Here is a 24,932-nt window from a genome sequence, read left to right as displayed (position 1 = left end):
GATAAGCCATGGTATCCTCTGGCAAGAAAGGAGATGAAAAGAGAGCTCTGGAAGGGATTTCTAAGCAAATCAGACTAAAACAGAAAAGTGATTCAAATAAACAGGAACCAAAACATACCTCATCAAAGTGCCTTAGATAGTAAGCAACAATGTAGGACAAAAGACTCTGGGAGTTATCCTGAAAGAAAGAAAAAAAGATCCAAATAAATAAACCAAAATCCCTTTATTTATTAATTTAATCATTTTGGAGCAGGACGTTTTAATTTGCGCGGGCTAAACAAGAAGGGAGACAGCGGCTTTGGAAGTTGGGAATAAATCATGACATTGGAAGAGCAATACAACAAAACAACTGCGCAGGGCTCGCCATCATAACTCACAGTTGGCGGAAAGTTTGATGTTTTTTATGGATACCTTACTCCTTCCACCACCACAAAAACACAAACCACTATGTCCTTATATGGCAGTGCCAAGGGCACACTGAGGCCGTTGTGATATTGAATGAGAACTGTAAACAGAATGGCTTCTCCTCCCAATCTGCACAGCATTGGTCCTCATGTTTAGCACCAGAGAGGGTTCTTTTTCAATCCTCTCAATTCTAGACTTGACCATAGATGGGACATTTTCAAAATTAGAACGTAAATGTTTCTAGTTTTTTTATTATATAAAATAAATTACAAAATAAGCCTATGTGTACATGGGAGTGCATAAATAACAGCGGCCCCTTTACTTATTACACACAAATTTATACACTTCTACTCCCGTCCTCCCAGTTTGCTTGTGAATAACACGTGCTCTTATAAAGGGAGTGATGTTTGCTTTTTGCTCCTGCAACACACATACTCACGCTGCTTTTAACGTCCTTCAGTTTTGGCAGAATGTCCAAGGTGAAGCCGTCGGCCTGCCCTCGAGACCGATTACCTCCGTTCATGAAGTTGCCAAAAGCCAACACCAGGCCAAGCACCTGCAATACGCACTTACTGCTCTGCAGAGTCTGTTGCACACACACACACACACAAACGAGATGAAGGTTAAACTGAGCGACAGAAGAGAAAATGAAATACAGAGAAGGCCAGCGGCGTGCTCACCTTGCATACTCTTTGAAGGATTTCTATTTTGCGGAGGATTGAGGCGATACATTCGTGGAAAGTTGACTGAAACAGGATGCAGAACACCCGCTCAGAGAAATTGGAGATCTGGGATATCTGGTATAGAAACCTGATGAAAAAACAAGATCAGCCACCATAACACATCTCTTTATTGATAAGACAAATGGAGAATTTGGTTGGGTTTGGCTCTTACTGCTCCGGCTTGTCCAGCGGCTTGGCATCCTCCTTGTCTTTGGCTGATTTAATGTGCTTTGCAATGCTGTCCATCTCATCGCCTTGAGCTCTCTGTCAAATGAAAACATAGATTGAGATGGAAATCTGTTGTATGCAACTTTGGGGTTCTTCTTTTTCCACGTCAAAGTGTTATGCTTTTGACTGAATCCTCGACAAAGTGGCATTCATTTCTAAGCCACTTGGAGTTGGCTTTCCTTACAGTAGAAGAATTTACTTGAAATAATTGGGAGATCTTTTTGAAATCTCTTCCCACACCCATTGGCATCCCCAGCCTTTTTTCTGAATGCCTTGAGGAGCACTTTAGATCTTGATGTCACTGCTTCAATAGTAAAAGAGAACAGCAGACCCAAAATGTCAGAGCTTTAAATAAGACAGATTCCACCTGGCATTCCTCAAGGAGGTTCTAATCATTGGCACCTAATCGGAGAGCATTTTTTTCAAATTTTGTAACTTTTAAGGAGTGATAAATGTACAATTTTATTTCCCTTTTTTTCTTTACGTGTGAATTGACTAAAATGACAACAAAATAACATTTGTTGGAGTAATCACATTTACTTGGAGTGTTTCAAAGTGGATCACATGTTTGCTTGATCAGATAAGTTGAAAAATGTCAATAGGATGTACTTCATGACTGCACATTGTATATAAATATGAAGTGTGGCGATCAAATAACCCGGCCAGCCTTATGTAAGTTGAACCATAGTGCGCATATGTGAACCATGTGGTAAAGTTTGACCAATGGACAAACAAACAACCCCTGAAAGTTTCAATGTGCTCAAAAAAAAAAAAAACGAACTCAAACGATTTACAGCTTTATTCTCATTATGGAATAGCCATACCTCGTATTGTGTATGTATTTGCAAATTTGTTCTGGTATGAGTTCAGACACCAAAATAATGCAAGAAACACACAGACTATAGGACTGCTGACACCTAAACCGACAATGAAGCGATGTTTTGTCAAGGTCAAGAGCAAATTTTGCCAACATGGAAGACAAATTGACCATCTTTGTTTGGAAAAATGAAAAATATGAACATCTAGAACTTTATGAAAACCAACCAAAATCTGATGAAGATGACTTGATGTGACGAAAAGCTCCAGAGAAAAGAACGTGAGGTGGGTTTGATGTCGCCAAGCTTTGCGTTAACTTAAGTTCTGTACATAAACTCAACCATATGCCAGCCTATACAGTATAAGTTTCATGAATGCTTAAAAGTTGCCTTCAGCTAGACCACATTCCTGGCTATTATCCTGCTGCCAGGCTCGGGACCACAGTTTTATACAAGGTGGTTTAAAAAAAAAAGCAAGCCAGAAATGCCCTTTCGTTTCACAATAGGCAAAGACAATAGATGTTAATGAGTCTGACGCAGACAGGCAAAACAATAAAACCATCCCCAGGACGAAAATGTAAACTCTCGCTCAGTCCCTCCAGAGCCACGTAGACCCCCAAAGTCTGGGTCTCAGCAGCCTGGCCGCTCCTTCTGCTTCTCTCCATCCTTCTCTCTGGGGTTTGGCCTCGGCATGGATCCTTGGAAAACATCAAACACCAGCATCAAACGCACTGAGGGCCCGATTAGTATTCTACACACCGCTGCCTTCTGTCGACGAGGGCAAGCTCTCCTTCGCCTTCTCTCGAGATGTTTTCAAGTGTAAATATATTTAACACGAAGCAGATCCTTTTCAAAGGGCAGCAGTGGAGCCCAGCAGTGTTTGGTGTAATTGGGGACAAGTAGGCATTAGCGTGTGATCTTTGAATTGCTAGGGCATGTTGCAGTGGTTGTTAGCATGAGAAATACAGTCCCCATGTGGAATATCAAATGCAAAAAAGAAAGTAGGATGATATTTTTCGATGCCAGGATTGTAGTGGTAGCCAAGTGGTATTCATTAGCCAGGTTTGTAGCACAGGGCTAAACAGAGCCAGGCACGGCTTAATCACTATTTATGTCACTCATTTTTCAATGAAACAGCATTTATGAGATTCGTTGTATGCTGAGCTGCCAAAGATTAGACGTTAAATGACAAATTGCTTCGTGTAATAAACACGTAAAATACTTCTCAAAGTGTAGCCATGCAAAAAAAAAAATAAAAAGACGGAGGTAAAAGGCGACAGTTTGTAGTGTAAAAGTTCGTAGGAGGCTCCAGCTGACCTCTGTGACATTTAGCTACTGCCAGCTGAAAGGAGCCTGAACTTCAGACAACCAGTCTGGGCCCAGATTATGGCTTGTGATATTAGAGGGGAGGGAGCAGTGTCCCACTATCACTGTGACCCCTTTAATGGTGGTGGCTTACTGTTCAAAGAGCCAGAGTGGCGAAAATCCGCAGCTCATAGACTGAGCGACTCTGTCCCTGCCTCTGTGCGTTTCTGCTTCCATGTACGCACACAGTACAGCATGTGCACATTCGCGTGGTTCGGCATGTTTGTTTGTGAGCATGTTTGTGTGGGTGAGAGAAACAGAGAGTGAGGCAGAGCAGTGTGTGATCTAGCTCCTAGCACAGTGAGTGAGGGTGTAACCATTAGAAGCCCCTCACATTCCTCAAGACAGGCTGACTGTGCTGCCAACTGTGGTTTAGGGGGCTGGAGACCCACAGACAGGATGGAGTCTCGCAATACAAAAGAGAAACAATTTGGCTCCTCGACTCAATAACATAGCCTCGGGCCATAAGAAGGAGAAAGAGGGAGAAGGAGAGGGCTTGAAGTCTCGGGTGAGCGGAGAGGTTAGAAGACTTTTGATCCTAAGTTATGACACATTGGTTCATAACTACAGCTTGTCTCAAGCCACAGTCTCATTCCCATGATCAACATTATTAATATGCCTCTGGCAGCCAAAGGTCTAGGCCTCTCCTGTGTAGCTGTGCCAAAAAGCAATTCACAGGAATTTCACAGCATCTTAAAACTGTATCACAGCTGAAATGTGGAAAACATGCTCATTTTCATGTTCTATAATTTACTGACCTGACTTCGAACGGGTCCTGAACCGTTTCCACTGGGCGGGGGGAGGTTTCCTAACAGTCAAGGTCGATGAATATGTATTTACTGTATACAAGGACTCCTTCGTAGCCAAAATGTAGACATATTGGAGAGCACTGATGACAGCTCTGTAACTCTTTGAGAATATTATACAATACTATGTGGTCATTTCGCTTGGCAAAACTCAGTCTATTCTGTTTTCAAAACCCCACCAGCACTTTCAAGAGGAGATGTGTGACACACATGCTGGAGTTTCTCAACTATCGTTTCCTTTGCACAGGGGCAGAACAAGAGTTGAGTGAATCAGATCCAGAGTGTAGAAAACATGTTTACTACGTAAAAGCATTGGTTCCTTTCCAGGGCAGCAGACAGACCTACACATGACTGACGCTGCAGCCGAACAGCACACATACCAGTACAGTTTGTGGCTCGTCTGTTTGTTTTACTATCTAATGCTCACTTCCTTAGCTCACCCTTTCAAGTGAAACATGGAATTAGAAGCCCACATAGAGAAATATGTTCATAGTAAAGTGGCATCTCTGAGTGCATTTTTCCACCTACTCCATGCACTAAAGTTCAGCTTCTGACAATAATGGAAAGGTATCTCTTGATGGATAGCATTTAGTGTTTTGTGGTTTACCTCTCAGTCAAGTGCCAAATAAAACAACGCTAACACGTGATGAATATTTTCTTGCCATTCTGTTGATATCGCAGCTTGTCGAGTCCTCTCAGGTTTCACGCTATAATAAAATGATTGCCTGTTATTCATATATGGCATGAAACGTGTAACCATAAATCATTCTATTTGTCACAAGCAAACTGTTCCAAAATAATAATTTTACTGCAAACCACAGAGGAGGAGAAAAAAAAGACTAAGGTTTTCCCAGACCAAAGGCTGCAGTCAACATCAGCCTGAGCTGTCAGTGGTGTTACTTTGTGTAATTATATTGGGTCTGTTGCTCAACTCTGTGTATTTATGTGATTCTGCATTGGCAGGAAAGTACAGAAATGTATTTCAGTTGGGGATGTTGTCCTTTCACTGGTCTATTGACTTACTGGAATCACTGTCCACATGACCCTTCATTATCCTCCCTTTAAAATCAATAATTTGCAGTTCATAAAATGTTACTATATTACTATAGTAACCACACACTAGTTCAAGTACACAGCACGTTGTTATACTCACATTTTCATAAAGGGCATGTAGAGTCTCCAAATCAACAACAGTGTTGTCCATATTTAGGACAGCTGCAGATGGAAGCACAGGGTGACATAGTTATTGTTATTGTTAACATTAAAGGCTGTCATAACATTTCCTTTCCTTCAAGAGACGCCATTAACACTTCAGAAATCAAACCAAGACAAGCAAATTTCCACTTTCATAATCTCTGGATGATATATATACTGTATAATATTTTTTTCATTTGGCTGAAACAACAACCACAAACAATCGCAGAACACCTTTCCAAATCTGAGGTTCCTTCCTTGCTAAGGTTTAAGGTGGCATGAATCACAGGACAAAAAAAAAATTCTCCAGGGTCCATATAAAATGTAATGTGTTGTATGCTGTGGATTACATAGTTATCAGCTCTCATCACGATAGCATGCAAGGGGGCCACAAATGAAAGCATAAATACGGAGGTTTTAGAAATCTGTCAAAGGTGCAAAGATCTGTGTTTGAACTCCTGTGTTTGAATTCCTGGTGTCGCCTTTTTGTCTCGGCGTGAGGACCTGGCGCCCGTGAGCATTAATCCTTTGAAAGTAAATGTTTAAAGACAAACAGAGCCCGGGGGTCTGCGGTGTTGAGGCTGAGGTGTTGCTGTACGCACAACCAACCAGTGCAGGACTCGACACCTATATATGTATTTCACCATGCTGTGGGTGTCCAAATTACTCACATTGTTTTGATGTGCTGATTTGCTGTTGAGGTTCAGGATGGGGTGGGGGGAAGCTTGTGTCAGAGAAGCTGAAGAAACTTGGTGTATATACTTTGCTTAGACAATGAATCCGATTTCCACGACACAAATTTAAGAAGCAAGCACAAAGGAGTCTACGACAAAAACACAATTAAAGGAAGGACAGACATGTGGAAATAAGTCTCAAGGACCCAGCCAGTTCTGATGTTTTATCTGTGATATTTCTTTTCCTCTTTTCCTGTTTTTACATAATTCTGCTACCTTTTAAATCCCTTCACTTTTGGGACACAAGTGCAAGTCTACTCCTTTCCGTCTGTCACTCCCTGACCTCTTCTTACACCCTTCTCTTCCAAAGCCACCACAGAAATACCTTCCTCTTCTCCGACTCTCCCCGTTTCTGTGTCTCTCACTCTTTTCTTCTGACCATTTGGTTTTCATTACCATCTCAACCAGAGTCTGGCTGGCTGGTTTGATTGGAGACGGGTTTTAAAAGACATGGGAGAAAGCCGTATCATCGCTGTGACACGGACTCTTATAACCAAAACCCAGACCCATCTGCCTGGGTCTATCCCGACTACCACATTCAACCCCAGCATGGCGCCGGCAACCACCGTCTAATACTATGACTGGCGCTCCAAACCCACTCACAGGAAGCAGACACTGCACGGAAGTGTCCTATGAAACATGCAGAGTGTCGGCCAAGTCTGAGAACAAACAACAACAGCTGTGAGCACAAGAAAAATGTGTTGACTTCTCACTGAGCAAGCGAGCCGTCATAAAACCGACACAATCTAGATCAATGATTCAGAAGTTGTTTTTCTCCAAGTCAGATGTCCAAATGACGAAGGCTTTGCTAGTCACTTTCCTCATCACGACATCAAGAGGAAATAAACCGATTCCCTACAATGACAGGGACAATTACAAGGTTTTGATGAATAATTCTCTCTCTATGGTAAACAGCTTTGATTCTTTAATCATCTTAAACCTCCACTGGCACAACACAAAACTGTTTCAGAGAAAGAAAACAATAGCATTGCTAATATATAGCCTTTTTGGGTTTGATCTTGATGCGATTCAGAATTTTGGTCAATAATTCTTGTCTAAAAAAATAATAATTCAATTAAAATATTTGACAAAGTAAATAAATAAAAAAACTCCTCCTCGGGTTAATTTGTTTGTGCAAGGCAGCAAGCATCCCACTGTTTTCGGGGAATAAGGGCCTAATATAAGTACTTCACCAAACCATTGACATATCTTCTCTCTGATCTTCACTCTGTGATATACTGAAGTTTCCAATCAGTGCTAATTATGTACTATTGCAAAAACTGTCCTAACATAGGAGATGAATGACAGTGCTGATGAGAGTGGCCCTCGCTTGCCCTCCCTTTCTGACCTGAGATGAATGCACCAAAGACCAGAAACATAGAAGAATGAACATTTAGTCCCATGAGATTCTTTGAAGATACTGCAGATAAAATGGCCCCACATAGAAACTGTTTATTGCAGCAGTTTGCTGGTTTTTGTGGCACACGTTTATTTGGATGTAGCCTACCCAGCTGTCATGCACGTTGAGATTAAGGTTTGAAGCCATAATAAATGCTCTGCCGAAGGAGGATTGAATAGAATGAGGAGATGAGGGAAAGTGTTTAGACACACAGATGAGCGAAGACTGGAGAGCAATCAGAGAGTAACTAAAACAGGAAGACAGTCGGTTCTCATCAACATCTCCGAAATGACTTCACTTTAACAAAGCCGTTTAGACAAGATGGTGACAAGCCATCAGAGAAAGACATAGAGCTGCAGAGAAACATGGTGTGGATGTTGGATGAGAAGAGCCTATGCAAAAGGATAGCAAAGAAAAACTGAGGGGAGGAGAGTTAAAGGAGGAAAAACATTTCAGATGCTTTACAACAATATGACGTGTTAAAGCCAACTACTAGACAGAGCTTTGGCAATGATCTCAGCCAATACTAAATCCTGCTCACCTCTCTGTGGACTATGAAAAAGACATATTTTATGAACCAAGATAACAGCGCTCCAAAAACAAACAAAAAAACCCTTAATACAGTGGCGCCCATTTGTATTCTGTGTGCAGAAATAGTTTTGTTGTCTCAGAATGAGATTTACAGCCATTGTTTGGTGTATGTTTGTATGCTTTAGATAAAAAGTGACTATGTTTGTTGTAAGTTAGTGCCTCCCTTATACACCTGGGGATTCTTTACAAAAGGAGGAAGAAACCACCCTTGTGGCGTTCAGATGAAAGCATCCAAGGTTGCACTCAGTCACAGTGGCGTTTCAAGCTCAATGCCAACATCAGCATGCAGTGTTCACAACGGCACTAACATGGTGATGCTGAGCAGATACAGTCCTTATAAAAACATATTCACATATCCTTGTAAGTTTTCCCAGTTGTATTTCTTTTCAACATTGACTCATTGTCAACATAAGTTGATTTTTTGGACAAGAACTTAAAAATAAAAACTGTCTTATGGCAGAGTGAAAACAGATTTCTATGAAGTAATGTCAGTGAATTAAAATATAAAATTTAAAACTGGAAAAGTACTCAAAGAGCGCAGTACTCCACCAAGGCTGTTCATTCCCTCATATGGCATTGTCAGAAATGTAGCATTTTTTTTTTAAATGCAGCATTTGATATAGTAGTTATTGATGATCAGAAATTACGGCAACATAGAATGTGGCCACCTAATATAGATGTACCTACAAACAAAATGACCTTTCGCTGAGCACAGGCGTGTTATGCGTGTGTATGTTTTGTACAGATACTGAATCAGGTGACCTAAATATGTAGCGGGCGTCGGGAATTGGAGGACGGAGGATGGAAGTCAGAAACACCCCCACAGTTTAATCAACAATATACAATTAGTGAAATGGAGACCTGAATGTAGTGAATGTGTTTGAAATGACTGTACTATAAAACCACTTGAATCTCGAAGGTCTAGTCACTGGTGAATTGGTACTCCTGCTTGTAACTACACCATTATGACAAAAGAACACTTCAAGCTATTCCATAAAAAATGTTCTTGAAAAGCTTAAGTCCATGTGCCACATTCCATCACTAAGAAATGGACAACATATGGCATGTGTGAATCTAACAGGCAGGCTGTCCTCAAAACAGAGTGGCCGTGCAAGAAAAAAAAAAAAAAAACTAGTGAGGGAGGGCACTAATGACTCCTGTGAATAAGTTACAAGCTTCAGTAGCTGAGATGGAGACAGTGCATAGAACAACTGCTGTCCTGGTTCTTCACCAGTCAAATCTTTATGGGAAAGAGAAAGCCACTGTTGAAAAAGCTTGTGTACAATCTTGACTAGACTTTACCAGATGGCATGTGGGAGACTCTGAAATCAAATGGATGATTTGTTTATTTGAGAACAAAACAGTTTTTTTTTTTGGTCAATAGATTAGAAACAATGCTTGGCAGACAACAGACATTGAACATCATCACAAACACACCCTCCCCACCCTTAAGCATGGTGGTGGCAGCATCATGATATGAGGATGCTTTTCAGCAGCAGGTCCTGGATGGTTTGTAAGAGTAGAGGGTAGTATAATAAATGTAGCAAAGTCTAGGGAAACCCTGAAGGACTACCTGATGCTGTCTGCAAGAGAAGCTGCAACTTGGAAGACTTGCTTTCCATCAAGACAATGACCTGAAGCACACACCTAAAGCTACACATAAATGATTTAAAGACAACAAGATGAATGTGATGGAATGGGTCCAGACTTCAATCCAATTGAGAAATTCTGGCTGGACTTGAAAAGGGATGTTTACTTATGATCTCTGCGCAACCTGGCATAGATTGAGCAAATTTGCAGAAAAGAAGGGGTAAATCTGCAGTGTCCAGATGTGCGAGGCTGACTAAGACGTATCCACAGTGTCTCAATGCTGGAATTGTGGCCAAATTACATTGTGGCTACTAAATACATGAAAGGAGTGAATACTTATGCAATTGCTTGTACTAACTACATTTTAGATTGTTAATTAGCAGGCACTGCTTTATAGAAATCTGTTTTCCCTTTGGCACACAAGTGTTTTTTTTGCAAATTCTTGTCAAAAGAAACATTAAATTGACCATGAGTCAATGTTGAAAAGCAACAATAGGGGAAAACTTCCAAGGGGAGTGAACTCTTTTCATAGACACTGCATATTATTTACCGCATTCAACATGCTAGCTTAGAGTGCTTGCACACAAACATTTTCTAGTTAACACCGAATACATGGCGCAGCTGAGATGGATGGGAATACGTTTTTGTGGGTATATGGTCATAAACCACAGTACTGCACAAATGATTTTGATTTGATAATGGCACTTGATGAGAGGTCACCAAATTCATTGAAATCATCCTGCAAGGGCATTAATCTCTGTATGAAAAATTATGATGATCCGTCTAATAGTTGTTGAGAAATGTCACTGAAAACCACAATTGTCTACCTCCTGGTGACACTAGATCAAAAGTCAGGGAATCAGCAAATTATTGGTCTTCTCTACACCATGAATATCTAAAAGAAAATCATTACAGTCCATCCAATACTGAATGAAATATTTCAGTCTGGACCAAAGCAATAAATTGAATGATCATTAGACATTGCATCCTCAGAACAATACCAATTGCAGCTAGTAAAAAACATTATTGAAATCAATACATTAAACGAAGCAGGGTTTGTATTTGTCGCATGGAAAGTCACAGGTATATTTTTAAATCTATATTTTGAAAAATGTTGGAAATTGGAGATGCACACATATACTCATGTTCCATCCCAATCCATTTGCCACTTATTCCATGCAGCGTATTATAATAGTGCTGTCAGTGCCACCAGAATGTTCCAATGAAGGCTTGTAAACTCATTTCATCACCTTTGTCACAATATTTTCAGTGTTCATGACCACATGATAGAACTTACCGTTCTGGATGTCTTTCATGTCAAGGTGAATGCTGGACATCAGGATACCGACAGCCTGCGAGCGTTTGTTGCTCAAGAGCTTCACGACCTAGGAGACGATGGTACAAAGAAATGTGAGCAATATGCTTATTCTATCTAGGCCACAGAAAACAGGAATGGAAACACTCCATAAATCATGACATACCCACACAGACTGAGCATGCAACATTTGACTGGAAATAAAGACAGGAACATTAGTTCTCTTTGTTTGTTTCTGTCTGTTGGATGAAAAAAAAATTAAGATCATTCACCCACAAACATTAGAAAAATTATACTGATGTTTAACTGAATTATTGTGATTAATATTTTGTTCCTATTTTTCCAATTCTCCACATCCATCGTTTTCAGTCAGGTGATTAAGAAGCTATGGATCACTGAGAAAACAAGAGGCTTAATTCCTATGCCGAGCATGATCTAATGGATTCAAGTCATGCAACTGAATATAATAATAGAGATGAGTTTTTGGTTAAATTACAGTTTATGTAACTGTGCAATGCAGGAACGTAAGTCCATCCAAACTCATAATAATAAAGTACAGTCAAAACAATTGGATGGAGATTAAAAGTGCTGAAAAAGCTGCAGACGTCAGCTGAATAACGGCTTCCACTTGTCACACGTCCAGGAGTTGAATATCAAGCCGGTGTTGGCATTATGCATGAAAGACTGCATCCAAGGGGGCCATTATGGACCACAGCTCGCCTGAATAAGCAGAAGTGTGCACTGGGCTGCAAAGCGGTGAAGGGACAGGACAGGAAACCCATAGCCTACTGCGCTCCAGACAGAACGCTTCCATCTAGACCAGATCACACAGACCACAGACCTCTTAAACACACAGGAAGTTATATCACTAGGCCTCAACTGTCTGTGTTCCCGTCCCAACCACAGCTTCAAGGGACAGACCGATTGAGATATGATGCCGAGCGACTTCCACGGTGAGCCTGTGATAGTTAGTGCAAGGTAGCTGCTTAATGGTGGTTAAAAATGGGTCATTAGTCATGTCTTATCAGCCGGCCTGACTCAAATGCATAAACATGTCTAAGATACATTAGACATGAGTCTCAGGTACATTAAACTAAGTTCACTGTTTTTATATGAGTCAAAAATGAAGTGTATCAGTAGTATTATTTCATAATGAAGCCCAGCTGGATCCTCGAACCACTACAGTTATTGAAATAATTTTCGTGACTAACGTTTTCAACAAAACAACCCTGAAAAATTCATTTCATACAGTGTTTTTCAACAATCTCCTGGGAGCCATGTGTTTGAGTTTCTGGCTTTAAGAAATCTTTAAGTCACATTAATTATATGTTGATCTTTTGATCTATTTATCATTTCAGGGTTGGCCAGTACGGACTTTCATCAATCCCATACAGCTCTGAATCACATGTGAAACTATTCCCTGAGGTCCAACTTGTTCTCTCAAAAGAAGCTCAAAGAATGCTGAACATAAAACCACACTTCAGTTCAGAGTTTCACAAAAAGTAACTCCTAATTACCATCTCCTTTTCAAATAACTTTGGGATCCAGCATTGAGTTGAAGTAAAACCAAAAATCTGAGTTGATCTACAGTTCGCTGATATAAAACGCATTATATTTGCATAGATCAACGGGCAACAATTTATTGTAGTTTTCCTGAAACTCGCAAATGACTTTGAAATTTAGATTTATAGATTTTTTTAACATGCCCATCCTGAATCTGAATTAAGCAAAGGAAGAAGTGTGGGAAATACAATTAACTCTGCAGAGCACTGATCCATCAACAGTCTGCTGAACAGTCAGATGTTACAACAATAACCAGTGATATTAATCTACTTTGACCAATCCTGATGTGTTTCGATCAAAACCCGATCCTGAAAGGTGATGTCAACGTGAATGTGCAAAAAAAAAAATGTTGGAAATGTTGTAAATCATGCACAAAGGTCTGGTACCATCAGCAGGAAACAATAACAGATAAATTTCATCATAGTGGCTGAAATTAGTTAAAGGGCCAGGTGTATTATTGTAGGCTGGCTACTGACGTTGCCGCTTCTTTTTTTTTTTTATTATAAAAAGCCAGTAAGTGGAATTCTGGCAGTTCTGAAAAGCACCTCAAAGTCACCTTCTGAGTCTTTACTCGGGTAAATCAGGGCATACATAGTTGACACATTTTTAGATTAGCTGCAATTTAGACCATTCAAGGACATAAATATTTCTGATCATCACATTTAACGTAATGTATCCATTGGGAGCTGCCCATGCGTTCATTAGGACAGTTCAGACACAAAGTGCTAACAGCTGCAGCCTTCAAATGGTTTCTTAATTTAAAATCAATTAGGAATACATTCTGTTAAAATAGGCTGACATGCTCACTGCATAGTAAAGTTAAATTCTAGATTATTTGAAAATTAAACATCAAAAACTTAATCCTCAAAATATGAGACAAAAGGATATACTTGGGCACATCCTACCAATGGCAACCTTCTGCATTGGTGCTGAAGTGTGCACTGCACATTCATAAATAGCAGTATTTCAGTTATGAAGACATTCAACTAATAAACATCTAAAATGAAAAATGTATGCATATTCAAAAGTTTTGAATTTTATAGTGAGGGATGAGATGCAAATGTAGTTTTTTGATTTCTAAAATGTGAACTTTTTATTGGGAAAAATTATGTCAGACACAAATAATTATTAGAAGCAGAGTGTTTTTATAGATCTCTAAACATGCCCAGAGATTTTTTTTTTTAATTAAAAGGACCAAAGATTCAGAGAACTTGTAGATTTTCTTTTGCTTTTCTGATCTTAAGCTCAATAGCTTTGGGGTTAAGAACTGTTGCTCAGACAAAGCATTGGCCTTTTTCACCATTTTATAACACTTCACAAAGCAAACAACTGAAAAATTAGAAAGAAATTAATCAGACGATTAATAAATAATGAAAATAATGGTTAAATGCAAAGCTAATGTGATTCTCTTTTACCAAGGAGTTCAAAGAAATCTCCATTTTCGTGGAATGGAAAACAAGTCTTTAGAATATACAAAATGTATGCTGCCATTCATCATCTTCAGTCATGAACAGATGCAAATCGCAAAATAAAAATCTTCCCTCTGTCACTACACTTCCTTATAGAAAGGTCATGAGTAAGAAAGCTTTCCTCTCAAACCCTTCTGCAGATAAATGAGAGGGTTAACACTTGACACTGGGTGATGATAGTACTTCTTCACATCTAATACTGATGTCAGCAGAGGCTTTTAAACTGGCCAAGTACTGACGTCAAAGCTGCTCTCTAGTGGTAACTCTGAAGAGGATGTTTTCCTCCTCTCCTCTCACGAGAAAACCCATTGAATTGACAGCACATGAGGGGATGGGAAGAGCTGCAAGTAGCAGGACGTGATCAATCTTAAGGTCTGGGTGAGGTCCTCATGTGCTGAAAATGTCAAAGTTTAATGGTATCAGTGACAACATGAGGACATTCTGTCTGGTCATTCTCCATCTTCCTCACTGGGCCATTTTATAGATTGAGCAAATCACATTACATGTCAGCTGGCAGTTTTTGTGTTCTCAGCTCCAAGTGTCAGTTTCAGTACTCTAGCTTTTTACTATTTCAGAAGTGTATTTGAAAAGTAATTTCTCCATGAAAGTGGGATTTGCTTGTGAAGGGCAAACTTACTTAGCTTATCTACCATTTTCCATGGTTGTTGACTTTTGCGCTGCAAGGTGAGTTTTTTCCCCTTTCGTGCTTTGGGTAGTAAATCTATCATATGCTGCGTGCTCAGCTTTACTCTGCTTAAGGTAGAGCAACAGTCATGACAGCAATTTTATTTCAAGTTATTTTGGAGATTTTACTTGGAAAAAATATATATAATGCAGTTCCTTGAATGGCCAGTAGAGGCATAAAGGCAATCTCAAAGAGTCCCATTTTAATATGTTTAACTTTAGAGCAGAAATAAATATGTTTATAGGAGAGTATAAAAACAACTTTGGTCCCTAGATTAATTTCAACATTCACGCCAGCTGTATGGGATGTTAATTTATATATAACTCAGCTGTTAAATTGCATTAAGGATTAATACGCTCCAATTTTTTGCTTATTTTAGAATTTTTTTATACCGTCATTGGATGAGCCATTAAAAACACGATGAATGGTCCAAAGACTGTTCCCCATTTGTGGCAAAGGTAAAAACAGCAGATAGGATTTAGAAATTTGAAATATGTTAATACGGTTTCATAAAACCACATTCTCAAGCCTACATTACTATTATAATTATTATTTATATTATTACTTTTTGAACTTTATTCGAGAGTCAAACTTTCATTCAACTGGAACCTTTTCTGGAGGTTTTATATTTTGGTGTTGCATTTCAGTTCATCGCTTCCCATAAACCAAGAAGACTTCCCACCAATGTGTATCCGGGAGACCAACATTTCATCTCAGCAAAAACTGTCGTCTGATTCTACTGGGTCTCAATTAAATGAGTGGAACACTCTTCCCTGGTGCAACATTATTTGCGATTTAGACACATAATTTGGACAAACAGTACGTTAACAGAAAATTCTTGACGAGAAGAGCTTTAAATTGTAGATCGGATGTTTGACATTCAGATTGATAGAGTGACATAAAGGGCACTTGGGAGAGAAACGCTCTGCCTATTAAACTAAGCCATACAGAAAGCACAATGGGAGTAACCACTTCATGAAATACAACTCCCAGACTTCATGCTCCCTCCCTTTTTCCTTCTCCCCATCCCCGCTCCCTCTCTCTCAGCAGTCATCACCACTGTGAGGTTTCCTCACCGCACGCGAGACTTTGGCTGGTTGCCATTGGATGGTCACAGGGGAGTCGGGTGGGAGCCAGAGCTCACACCACATAATAACTGTCTGGGCTGTGGAAGTTCCTCCCGTCACTCAAACCAAGTTGTGGAGTGACATTGAAGACAAATGGAAAGGACCGCGCCATCACAAGCGAGAGTGAGGATGGGAAACCCCTGAAGAATGCCACATCTGGTGACTCAGGAAAATGTGCAAACACTAAACAAATCATCAGAGATGTAGTCTACTGTCTACGGAGACAAACACAGGAACACTCACGCAAGCACACAGCCATATTTACACTGTACCTGCTTGGCCTTTGACTTGGTGATAGTGTCTGAAATTGGCTTCTTCTTCTCCTTAACGGCACTTTTGGAGAAGAGTTCCACAAATTCTTCAAAATTCACGGCTGGTTCCTCGATTTTCTCCCACACCAATGCGGCAGTTTGTCTAAAGATAGCGTGAAAAGAGGAATTACTGTGCAACTAGAAGAGCTTTAATCTGCCATTCACTAGCTGAAAAAGTATAGTAAAGTAGACTTTCATAGTGCATTTTGTGCTGTTATTTCTCCAAAACAGGCATTGCTGAAATTTCCAGAGTCCTCTGCTTTTTTAAGAACTCATTTGTCATCTTTTGCAGTGTAAAAATCCCAAAGTTATGCACTTGTCATATCCGTCAGCCAACAAATTACATTTAGAAACTCAGTATCAAGTTGCTCTCTTGCAAGTAAATCAAGTAGTCTATTTCTAGATGTTTTTTTCTACTCCAGTTTTCCAAGCCTTAATAAGGAAAGAAAACCTGGTTCAAGTCAATTCTCTGCTGACCACAATGCCTGGACTGCATCACTTTCATTTTCCACAAGGTTAGCATCTCTATTGCCGTCACAGCATGTGGGCGATCTTTATCTTAAGTGGACAAGCTTCCTCTCAAATCTCTACTGTTCAGAGAATACCTTTGTGCAAACGATCCATATCTATCTTCACGTTCTACAGCGTGTCCTTACTTTTTTGCATGCAGCTGGATGCGTGTCCAGTACAGGGGCTTCATTGGCTTGGGGGGCTCTATCACAGCCTTGGCAGGGGCAGCTTCCTGCACCATCATGGAGGGCATGGGGCCTGGTGGTGGTGGGGGCCCAAAGCCTGGGGGCGGGGGCGGCGGAGGGGGGCCCATTCCAGGCGGTGGGGGTGGGGGGCCCATGCCCGGCGGTGGAGGAGGTGGGGGTGGAGGGCCCATGCCCGGCGGTGGAGGAGGAAGAGGTGGACAAGATCCAAGCCCAAGTAATGGCGGGGGAGGTGGTGGTGGAGGAGGCACGACAGTTCCTGGTAAAGGGGGTGGTGGCGGTGGTGGTGGAGGTGGGGGCACACCTCCAGAGACTTGAGGTGGAGGAAGGGGTGGGAGGATGCCACTCTGCTGCCTCTGCTGACACGTGCAGACGAAGCTCTCTGCAGATTTAGGGATGGAGGATGAAACGGTGGACGACACGCTGCCTGATCCTCCGTTCAAAGGCACGTCGAACTTACAGCCCTCCTCCACCGGCGAGGTCTGAACGGACACCTCCTGGCTTGTCTTCGCCAGTCTCCCGCCTCTCATCTGTGAGGCCTTGTGATGGCCGTTGCCCAGAGCGTCCATATTATCCCCACTGCCCTTTGCCAAGGAGGCCTGCTGGCCCTGCAACACAGCGATCTTAATCCGCAGGTCATCAATGGTTCTCTCCAGCTGAGGGATGAGACAGCTTTCATCCTCTGAGGATGACTGACCCGACTTCAACCTGCTGGATTCTGTCTGCCAATGAACAACAAAAAAGAGAAGAAATAAAGATCTTAAATTAATTTTTTATCTACAATCTGCTTCACAAATGGAAACTGGAGAAAATAAGTTTGTGCTTTGTGCGTTCCCTACATGAAACATTCCTCCTTTGTGAAGTCTCCAAAGCGGACATAAAATTTGCTGCCGAATCTCAGACACATTATCATTCAATAAACTTATAAACAGTAAAACATCCACAACTGAGGGAGCTTAGGGACATGGCTATGAGGTAAAGAAGGGTCAAGAAAGTCCATTATGTCTAGACTCCATCAGACCTCTGGCTCCAGACTGGTTAGAGCGGGGATGAGGGGATACCAAGAGATTTGACCCCAGAGACAGCGAGTCTCGCAGGGCCTCACATGGGGAGGGTTTGTGTCTGCTAGTACACATTCCCCAGTTGTGGTCACATCGTTGAATCTTAAGGAGAATGTTCAGTCAGTATGGCCCCTTTTACTCCTCTAGAAAACAGGGAGGTTCACTTCCTCAGCTTCACAAGTCTTTCAAAACAAGCCTGACCTCTGGTGGACAAAGAACAATTTACAGCTGAAGCATTTAACTGAATTATCCGGAGCAATTTATGAGCTATGAGACCAAGGTTTGCTATATTCCTTAACAAGGTAATCTTCACATGGGGTTTCAGATTTCATATCAACACTGAATATTTAGCAAGTTCAACAAATGCGTCCTTAAATACCTCTTAACTCTCTGTAGACTAAACAGATTATATTTGTTTCTTTTTCTGCTCTTCTCTCAAACTACAACTCATAATTTTTATTTTTCCTCTTCAAAGCACCGCACATAATCTTGCATAAACATTTGAAATAAACTGCATACATATTTAAGAAGAAGGATGAGGAAGAACTGTCGAAAAACCAACCAAGCTGATAACAGAATCCTCCACTGAATGTTTACTTGGCTTTGTGTCTTGAAAATTATGTTCTGCTTTGCTAGTGTGTTTATATTATATTTATACTGTGGATTCTGTTGATATGGTAATTAAAAAAAGCTAAGTTAAGTAAATGTCAGTTGTCTTCTACAAAGAAAAAAAAAAAAAAAACAGTAGTCGCACATGCAGTGAATATATCAGTCCCCAAGTGGATCTTGCTGAAAGTCTGAATGTTTCTTTCTACACTTGATTTTATTTTGTAAAGATGAGACTTTTGAAGGAAATATGTGAAGTTTTGCTCTTCGCATCTGCACAAATTGTGCATAAAGGGCAAACACGCTGTAAAAATAATCGCTGACGAACAGAGGATGTAACCAACCTGAACGTGTGGAGCACCTGGTGTCTTGGCTGATGACTGATGTAAAGGGGATCTCAAACTGCGCACTCTACTGATGGTTCTTCCCCCATAGAGTTCCCACAGGTAGGAAGACACTGGAAGGCCTACAGATGCCCAAGTGTACAGCTGTTCCTCCTGCTCAATTTAGAAGACAAGAAAGTGCATAAATTGTTAATAAAATCAGATTTAAGGTGATATTTGCCTTGTCAAAGCACTACTACCCTCTTTATATGGCATACAATGTAATATTGTTAGTCAAATCAAAGTCAAATGGTTGTGATTCTGTAAGTACGACAACACAGGAGATTGATACGTTTTTTCCCTTTGCATAGCCAGTGGGGGAGTCAGTTCAAAGTTAACTGTCCTGTAATATTTGCTCCAACAAAAACTCATGATGTCTCTACTTGACATTACTGACTGATCTAAAAAGGCACCGTTGGATCTCATTTACTCAGGCTGAGTGTCAATGCCATGATTTAAAACCTGAGCGTAAGAGCACACTGAACAAATTATTCCTGCATTCCTTCTCCACCCACCCTCTTTCTTCAACTACCTTGGCAGCCATTAGAAAAGACGCCTTGATGCGCAAGCAAGGAGCTTCCGAATGTTCCTGTTAGGTGTCAAAAGACGCATCATTCCACTGTCCCAGCTGCAGGTACTCTGTGCACAACGTGTGAGACTGTCATTCTGCATGGCAAATAAGACTGCTAAGCTACAACTGTCACTATTAGTGTTGTTTCAGTATTGTGCTGGGTCAAGGTGAAAACTGCTTAATCCTATAAATACAAAGTCAGACACATTTCACAAATAGTGTACTAATTGTCTGGAGAAAGCAGCCGATTATAATCTGAAAATTGACACATTTGAATTCATATTATTTTAAAGTATTTATTTTAATGACTCTTAATTACTAGACACTCACAGGAGGCTCACTGAGAGCTGTGTGCGTGCCTTCAACAGTGCAGTGGTGATTATGTGTCAAATCCAAACAAGTACAAGTACTTGCTCTGCCTCTGGCAAAGGCAAAATTATTTGTTCCTTTTTTAAGTTTAACTTTCTCTACTCTTCTTAAATACTTTGATGCTTTCCAAACACAAAATGCAATTTTCCAAGGATGCTGGTGAAGTGAGCAGTGCTAAACTATATGCTCATGTCCCATACTATAAAACAAATTGCTAGATCAGATAACTAAGTATTAATGTGTGCACAAATCATGTGTAAGCATAAATGTCTACTCATATTCAGAGACATGGGCCCATTACTGCCCTTTCAAAAGAGACATATATTGATGTTTTCTTGGTGTTTCCATCAGTATAAAACCCATTAGGACTGTGATAGCCTGACCGACAGCCAGAAAAGGACGCATGATAAAGAGCAAGATTCATGTAAACTCATGCCACTCAGTACTATTTATCAACTAAGCAATGTTTTTGCCAAGTACAAAAGCGATGACACTTGATTTATCCAGACTTCTTAGATACTCATCCTCCCCGAGCTCCATTTTTGGACTGAATAAAGATGACCGAGTATTCAGTTTCAGGCTGTATGCAGAACAAGAAACGCACCACTCATACATTTGTTCATTTCAGCAAATTACAGCAATGAAAGTGGATACAAGGCCATATTTAGGTAGCAAAGTGGAGGGCAAACAGGAGACGAAAGATAAGGATGGGGAAAGAAAGAAAGGGAGATGTAGAAAGAGGAGATGCAGTAAGTGATTAATTTCAAGGTGGAAAGTAACTTTAAAAGGAAAAGAGTAAAACGATTTGGGATATTAAAGGGGGTTTAAGTGAAAAGGCTGTAGAGAGGCAAAGACAGGCTGGTGATTTGTTTCAAAAGGGAGATTAGCTTTAAGACAGGAAGCATTAAAAATGAGACCTGTCCTCTTGGTGGCAACAGGAAAGATTATTCATGGTCAAGCTGAATAATGCAGGACTCCAGGCCAAACCCCAGACTGGGAGATACAGAGCAGGGACATTTCTATCCAGACCTGACATGGTGAGCTTTTTTGCAGGGGAAGAGCAGCCTGAGCCCAAGGCACGTGGGGTTGTTGCATAACACGGTCAGCAGATGGTCTACGCAAGCACAGATGTGTATGTGTGTGTGTGAGTGAGTGTCAGAGGGAAGGCTATTAATCCAGCCATGCAAGGAAAAGCCTGAACATACAAGAGTGTCTCGGGCTGTCCTTTTGTGTATACTAGTGTGCATGCGTCTTCGTCTGAAAGGCTGCACATAAAAAGAAAGTGCTCTTCATTTGTGGCCTATTGTTACTGCAGAGTATACAAGCACAATATGATGTTATTGTATGTGAGAGATTCGCAGCTTTAGTGCCTGCATAATCCGGTGAGTAATCTTGGCTGAGTGCATGTGCACTGTAGTTTTATGTGCACACGAGTCTGTACTGTATATATCCATACATATGCATCTGCAAGGGAGATGCATTGTGCAAAAAGTAGAACCTTAATTTGATATGATTCTTTGGTACAACATGAATAAAAATACCAAGATTCTACAGCCATGCTAGCTGTTCTTTGAGGATGTGTTTAGACACAGCAGTGCTTAAAGCTAAACATAAACATCAAAACACCAACATGCTCATACTGACAATGCTACACTGTCAATAATTAGTAAGGGAACCTGTTGTAGTGGCACTAGGGAAGTCAGAATGTTGTCAAAACAAGATATTTGACTGGATAAATAGTGGCTTTAGAGGAGAAGTCAGGGGAAATTACCAAAGGCTGAGGAACGGATTAATCTTCTGGACATAATGAATGTCTACAGAAAATTTTCCAATGACCCCTGAGATATTTCTCTAAAAATAAAAAATTTCAGCTTGGTAGTAGCAAATATAACAAGAGACAAACTCATCTAAGCATCTCATAACTGTCGAGAGTTCTCTGACCTATATAGAGACACAAAAACACTGAAAAGGCACGCAAATCTGCACAGCATTCAGTCCTGTTTTCTCAAGGTATCGCTGTAACCCTTCACTCCAACCTTGAACTTTACCAATATAAAGTTCAGTTGGATGGATCAACTACAAGGGAGCTTGACAGAAATGGCTCCGACAGTGGCCGTGGTGAACTGTGCAGGGGAATGTGATGCATGTGTGATTAGGTCTGAGCAAAGAATTACTGGGATGGAAAATTAAAGATTTATAAAAATCAGCTTTCACATGGTCAGCCCCTTCCACATGCACCACTGCATTTCAGGTAATGAAGTGAAACCTCTGAGATGAATCGCAGTAACATAGCAACAAATATAGAAACACACACTGGATTATGTTTGCCTTGCTCTATATTCTGCACATAAGCTTGTGACTGCAAATCGCTTTGTGTTACTGTGCACTTCATGCATGGTTTAGCATTTCATTTCCTATTCAAAAATGCAATCTTTTGTGTGGGAAACAGCTCCCATTATGTAATCTTCAGACAGTGGATTGGTGTGAAAAGGTGATGTGAGAAATGCAAATCAATGTCTTCTAGCTCTAACGAGATGTATCACAATTCATGAAGTTTAATCAAAATCTGTTGCGACGTAATTTTTTATGCTTATATATTTAAGGCTGCACAAAGCTGACTGCTGTAAATGCCTCCTACCTGCTCCTTTACTCTGAGTGTGCAGTGAACAGAGAACCTCAGCAATAACCACTGCAGTTTTGGCCCTAGCCAATGCAAGGCAGCTCACTGTGTGTCCCCATTTTTCTAAAACAAACGTGATGGCAGACACTGAAGAGGAGAGTCTTACATTAAAGACTGCTGAGACAGTGCTGTCACCATGGAGCTCTGTGGTGCCGTCACTGAAGGGCTGCAGCAGACCCTGAACCAGCATTCGCTGACATAATTCTTTGGCCTCGTCCTCTGTAGACCCATCTCCATGATGCATACAAAGCCTGTCTAACAGAGAGCGACCTGCAGACAGAATGAAAACAAAGTGAGAGAATGAAAGTAAAGGGATGCAGAGCTGCATTTTAAGGCCATAGGAGGATTTGCAGACAAGTTTGAACCCACATTTCTGACATATTTTCATACTGGGTTGAGGCAAAAATGTTTGAGGACATAAAATGCTAATGAGGCAAAAGAGTTTATAAGACATGTTTCAGATGTGATAATTAAACACCTACATGTGCAAACTCTGTTCACACCATTCACATGTGGTTGACGAGAGATGCTGCTAATTGGGAAGTGCAAAGAATTTAAAAATGCTAAATAACATTCACAGAGTGCATCCTGTAATATTACTTTTACTTCAAAACCTGCATTTAATCAAAACCTTTATCCCACTGATGGAACATGCTGATATGATTAAAAAGTTGCTAAAACACAAGAGATTGTCTGTCTTGGTAAAAAGGGATTTTGAGCAGGGAGCGATACAGACGTTTAGAAATCTCAACCCCCCAGAGCAGGTAAGGAAGAATGTCGTTTCTGGGTGGCAGCAGCAGAAGAAATCATTAGAGGTCAAAAAATATTGACTATGTGACAACAGAGGAATGTGGAAGATGGAAAAAAAAAAAAAACTCCTGCAGAAAATCCACCTCTGAAACTGCAGGACATGCTGTAAGACGAGCTTATTGTTTTTTTTTCCCTTCAAGCATGTGATTCCAGGGAAAGCACCAAATGAATTAAAGTCCTATGACTCATGGGCCTGTGGACATTGATTTCAGAACTTTAGATCTGTTTGAAAAACACCAATTAAGGCTAATAATGAAAATTTATTGTGTTTGTTTTTGGGGTTGGGGGGGTGGGCAAAAACAAACACAATCGACTTGATTCAGATCCAGCGACTGCAGCATTTGTTTTTAGAAATGCATTTCAGCTCAGGGAATGTTTTGCCCTTTGACAGTTAAATCTGCTTTAAAAAGAAAAAAATACTTGCCCTCTTTCTTAACTGCCTCCTGAGGGCCAGATGTGACCTGAAAGACTAAACTGACTGGTATTACTTGCAGCGACTGAACCTTTGTGAAATGTCAGATAAGCCAAACGTTAATTTTCATGTGGATTAACAGTGGTGTACCTCCATTGTTTGGCTACAGTAAATCCACCTGATGAAATGTGAATGGATCTCATATCAAGACTTGTTTTTGTCATGCGGATAAAACTGTCACTTGTGCTTAGCATCCACAAGTGTGCACTCTGTGTGCGTTTTTTATCCAAACCAATGCAACCAGAGGATGGCATGGCCGTGGGTGGGTGGCAGCATTGTCATTGGGTCCTCTGATTTATGAGCACAGGCAGTAGACAACAGCTGAGCTCTTGAAAGGCTCCACAACAGAAAAGAGGACATTGTGGCATTGTGTAATCAGAAGGAGACATTTGTTCCGAGGGCACTTCTCAATAAAGAACCCCCACTGTTTTATCATGGTGTTCATGAGCCATTGTACTTTAAAATCATAATGTTAATTTCCCTGCCGTTATAAACTGTGTAATGTGTAATTTGTAAGTCATTAACATTTAAATCAACTCAACCGGCAATTATGATAATCACTTCAACATTCAATTGCATAATAATGTAATCTCGAATGACAATAGGATTGGAGCCAAACACAGAGGAGTCACATCTGGCCCATTGGGGATTCCCAACAATAGGAACAAATAATGACTAAATAAGGAAAAAATGCAATAATGTAGCTGACTTATTTCGTGCAATAGATCTCCATTGTTTAAAAAAAAGATGAAAAAAAACACATGAAACACAATAGCTGACATGCTTCTTCGATGCTACAAACTTAGCCATGGTTTTTTGTTTTTGTTTTTCCCCACAGACATAATCCAATGCTGAAAATGACCCAACCCCCCACAACCAGGAAATACCATGCACACCTGTTTCATGTTTTCATTTTTCTAACATCTCCTGAATGCTACAATGCCCAGC

The 24,932-nt window shown here is 40.6% G+C and overlaps 1 protein-coding gene across 2 annotated transcripts in view; it reads right to left on the bottom strand.

The window, feature by feature from the left end:
- Positions 1-24,932, bottom strand: part of fmn2a (formin 2a) — a 38,734-nt gene that overhangs the window by 11,385 nt on the left and 2,417 nt on the right. For both annotated transcript variants that reach the window (XM_022198363.2, XM_051960062.1), the window contains exons 2-11: positions 22,809-22,972; positions 19,044-19,196; positions 16,976-17,754; positions 16,281-16,422; positions 11,147-11,234; positions 5,495-5,556; positions 1,300-1,391; positions 1,086-1,215; positions 845-991; positions 119-178 (exon numbers count right to left, since the gene is read on the bottom strand). In XM_022198363.2, the coding sequence (XP_022054055.2) occupies positions 119-178; positions 845-991; positions 1,086-1,215; positions 1,300-1,391; positions 5,495-5,556; positions 11,147-11,234; positions 16,281-16,422; positions 16,976-17,754; positions 19,044-19,196; positions 22,809-22,972 (1,817 nt within the window). The remainder of the gene's footprint in view (positions 1-118; positions 179-844; positions 992-1,085; positions 1,216-1,299; positions 1,392-5,494; positions 5,557-11,146; positions 11,235-16,280; positions 16,423-16,975; positions 17,755-19,043; positions 19,197-22,808; positions 22,973-24,932) is intronic.

Source organism: Acanthochromis polyacanthus, chromosome 15 (assembly GCF_021347895.1).
Source record: "Acanthochromis polyacanthus isolate Apoly-LR-REF ecotype Palm Island chromosome 15, KAUST_Apoly_ChrSc, whole genome shotgun sequence".
NCBI classification, from domain to species: Eukaryota; Metazoa; Chordata; class Actinopteri; family Pomacentridae; genus Acanthochromis; species Acanthochromis polyacanthus.
The sequence above is the reverse complement of the archived record's forward strand: the minus strand, read 5'-3'. Positions and strand labels throughout refer to the sequence as shown.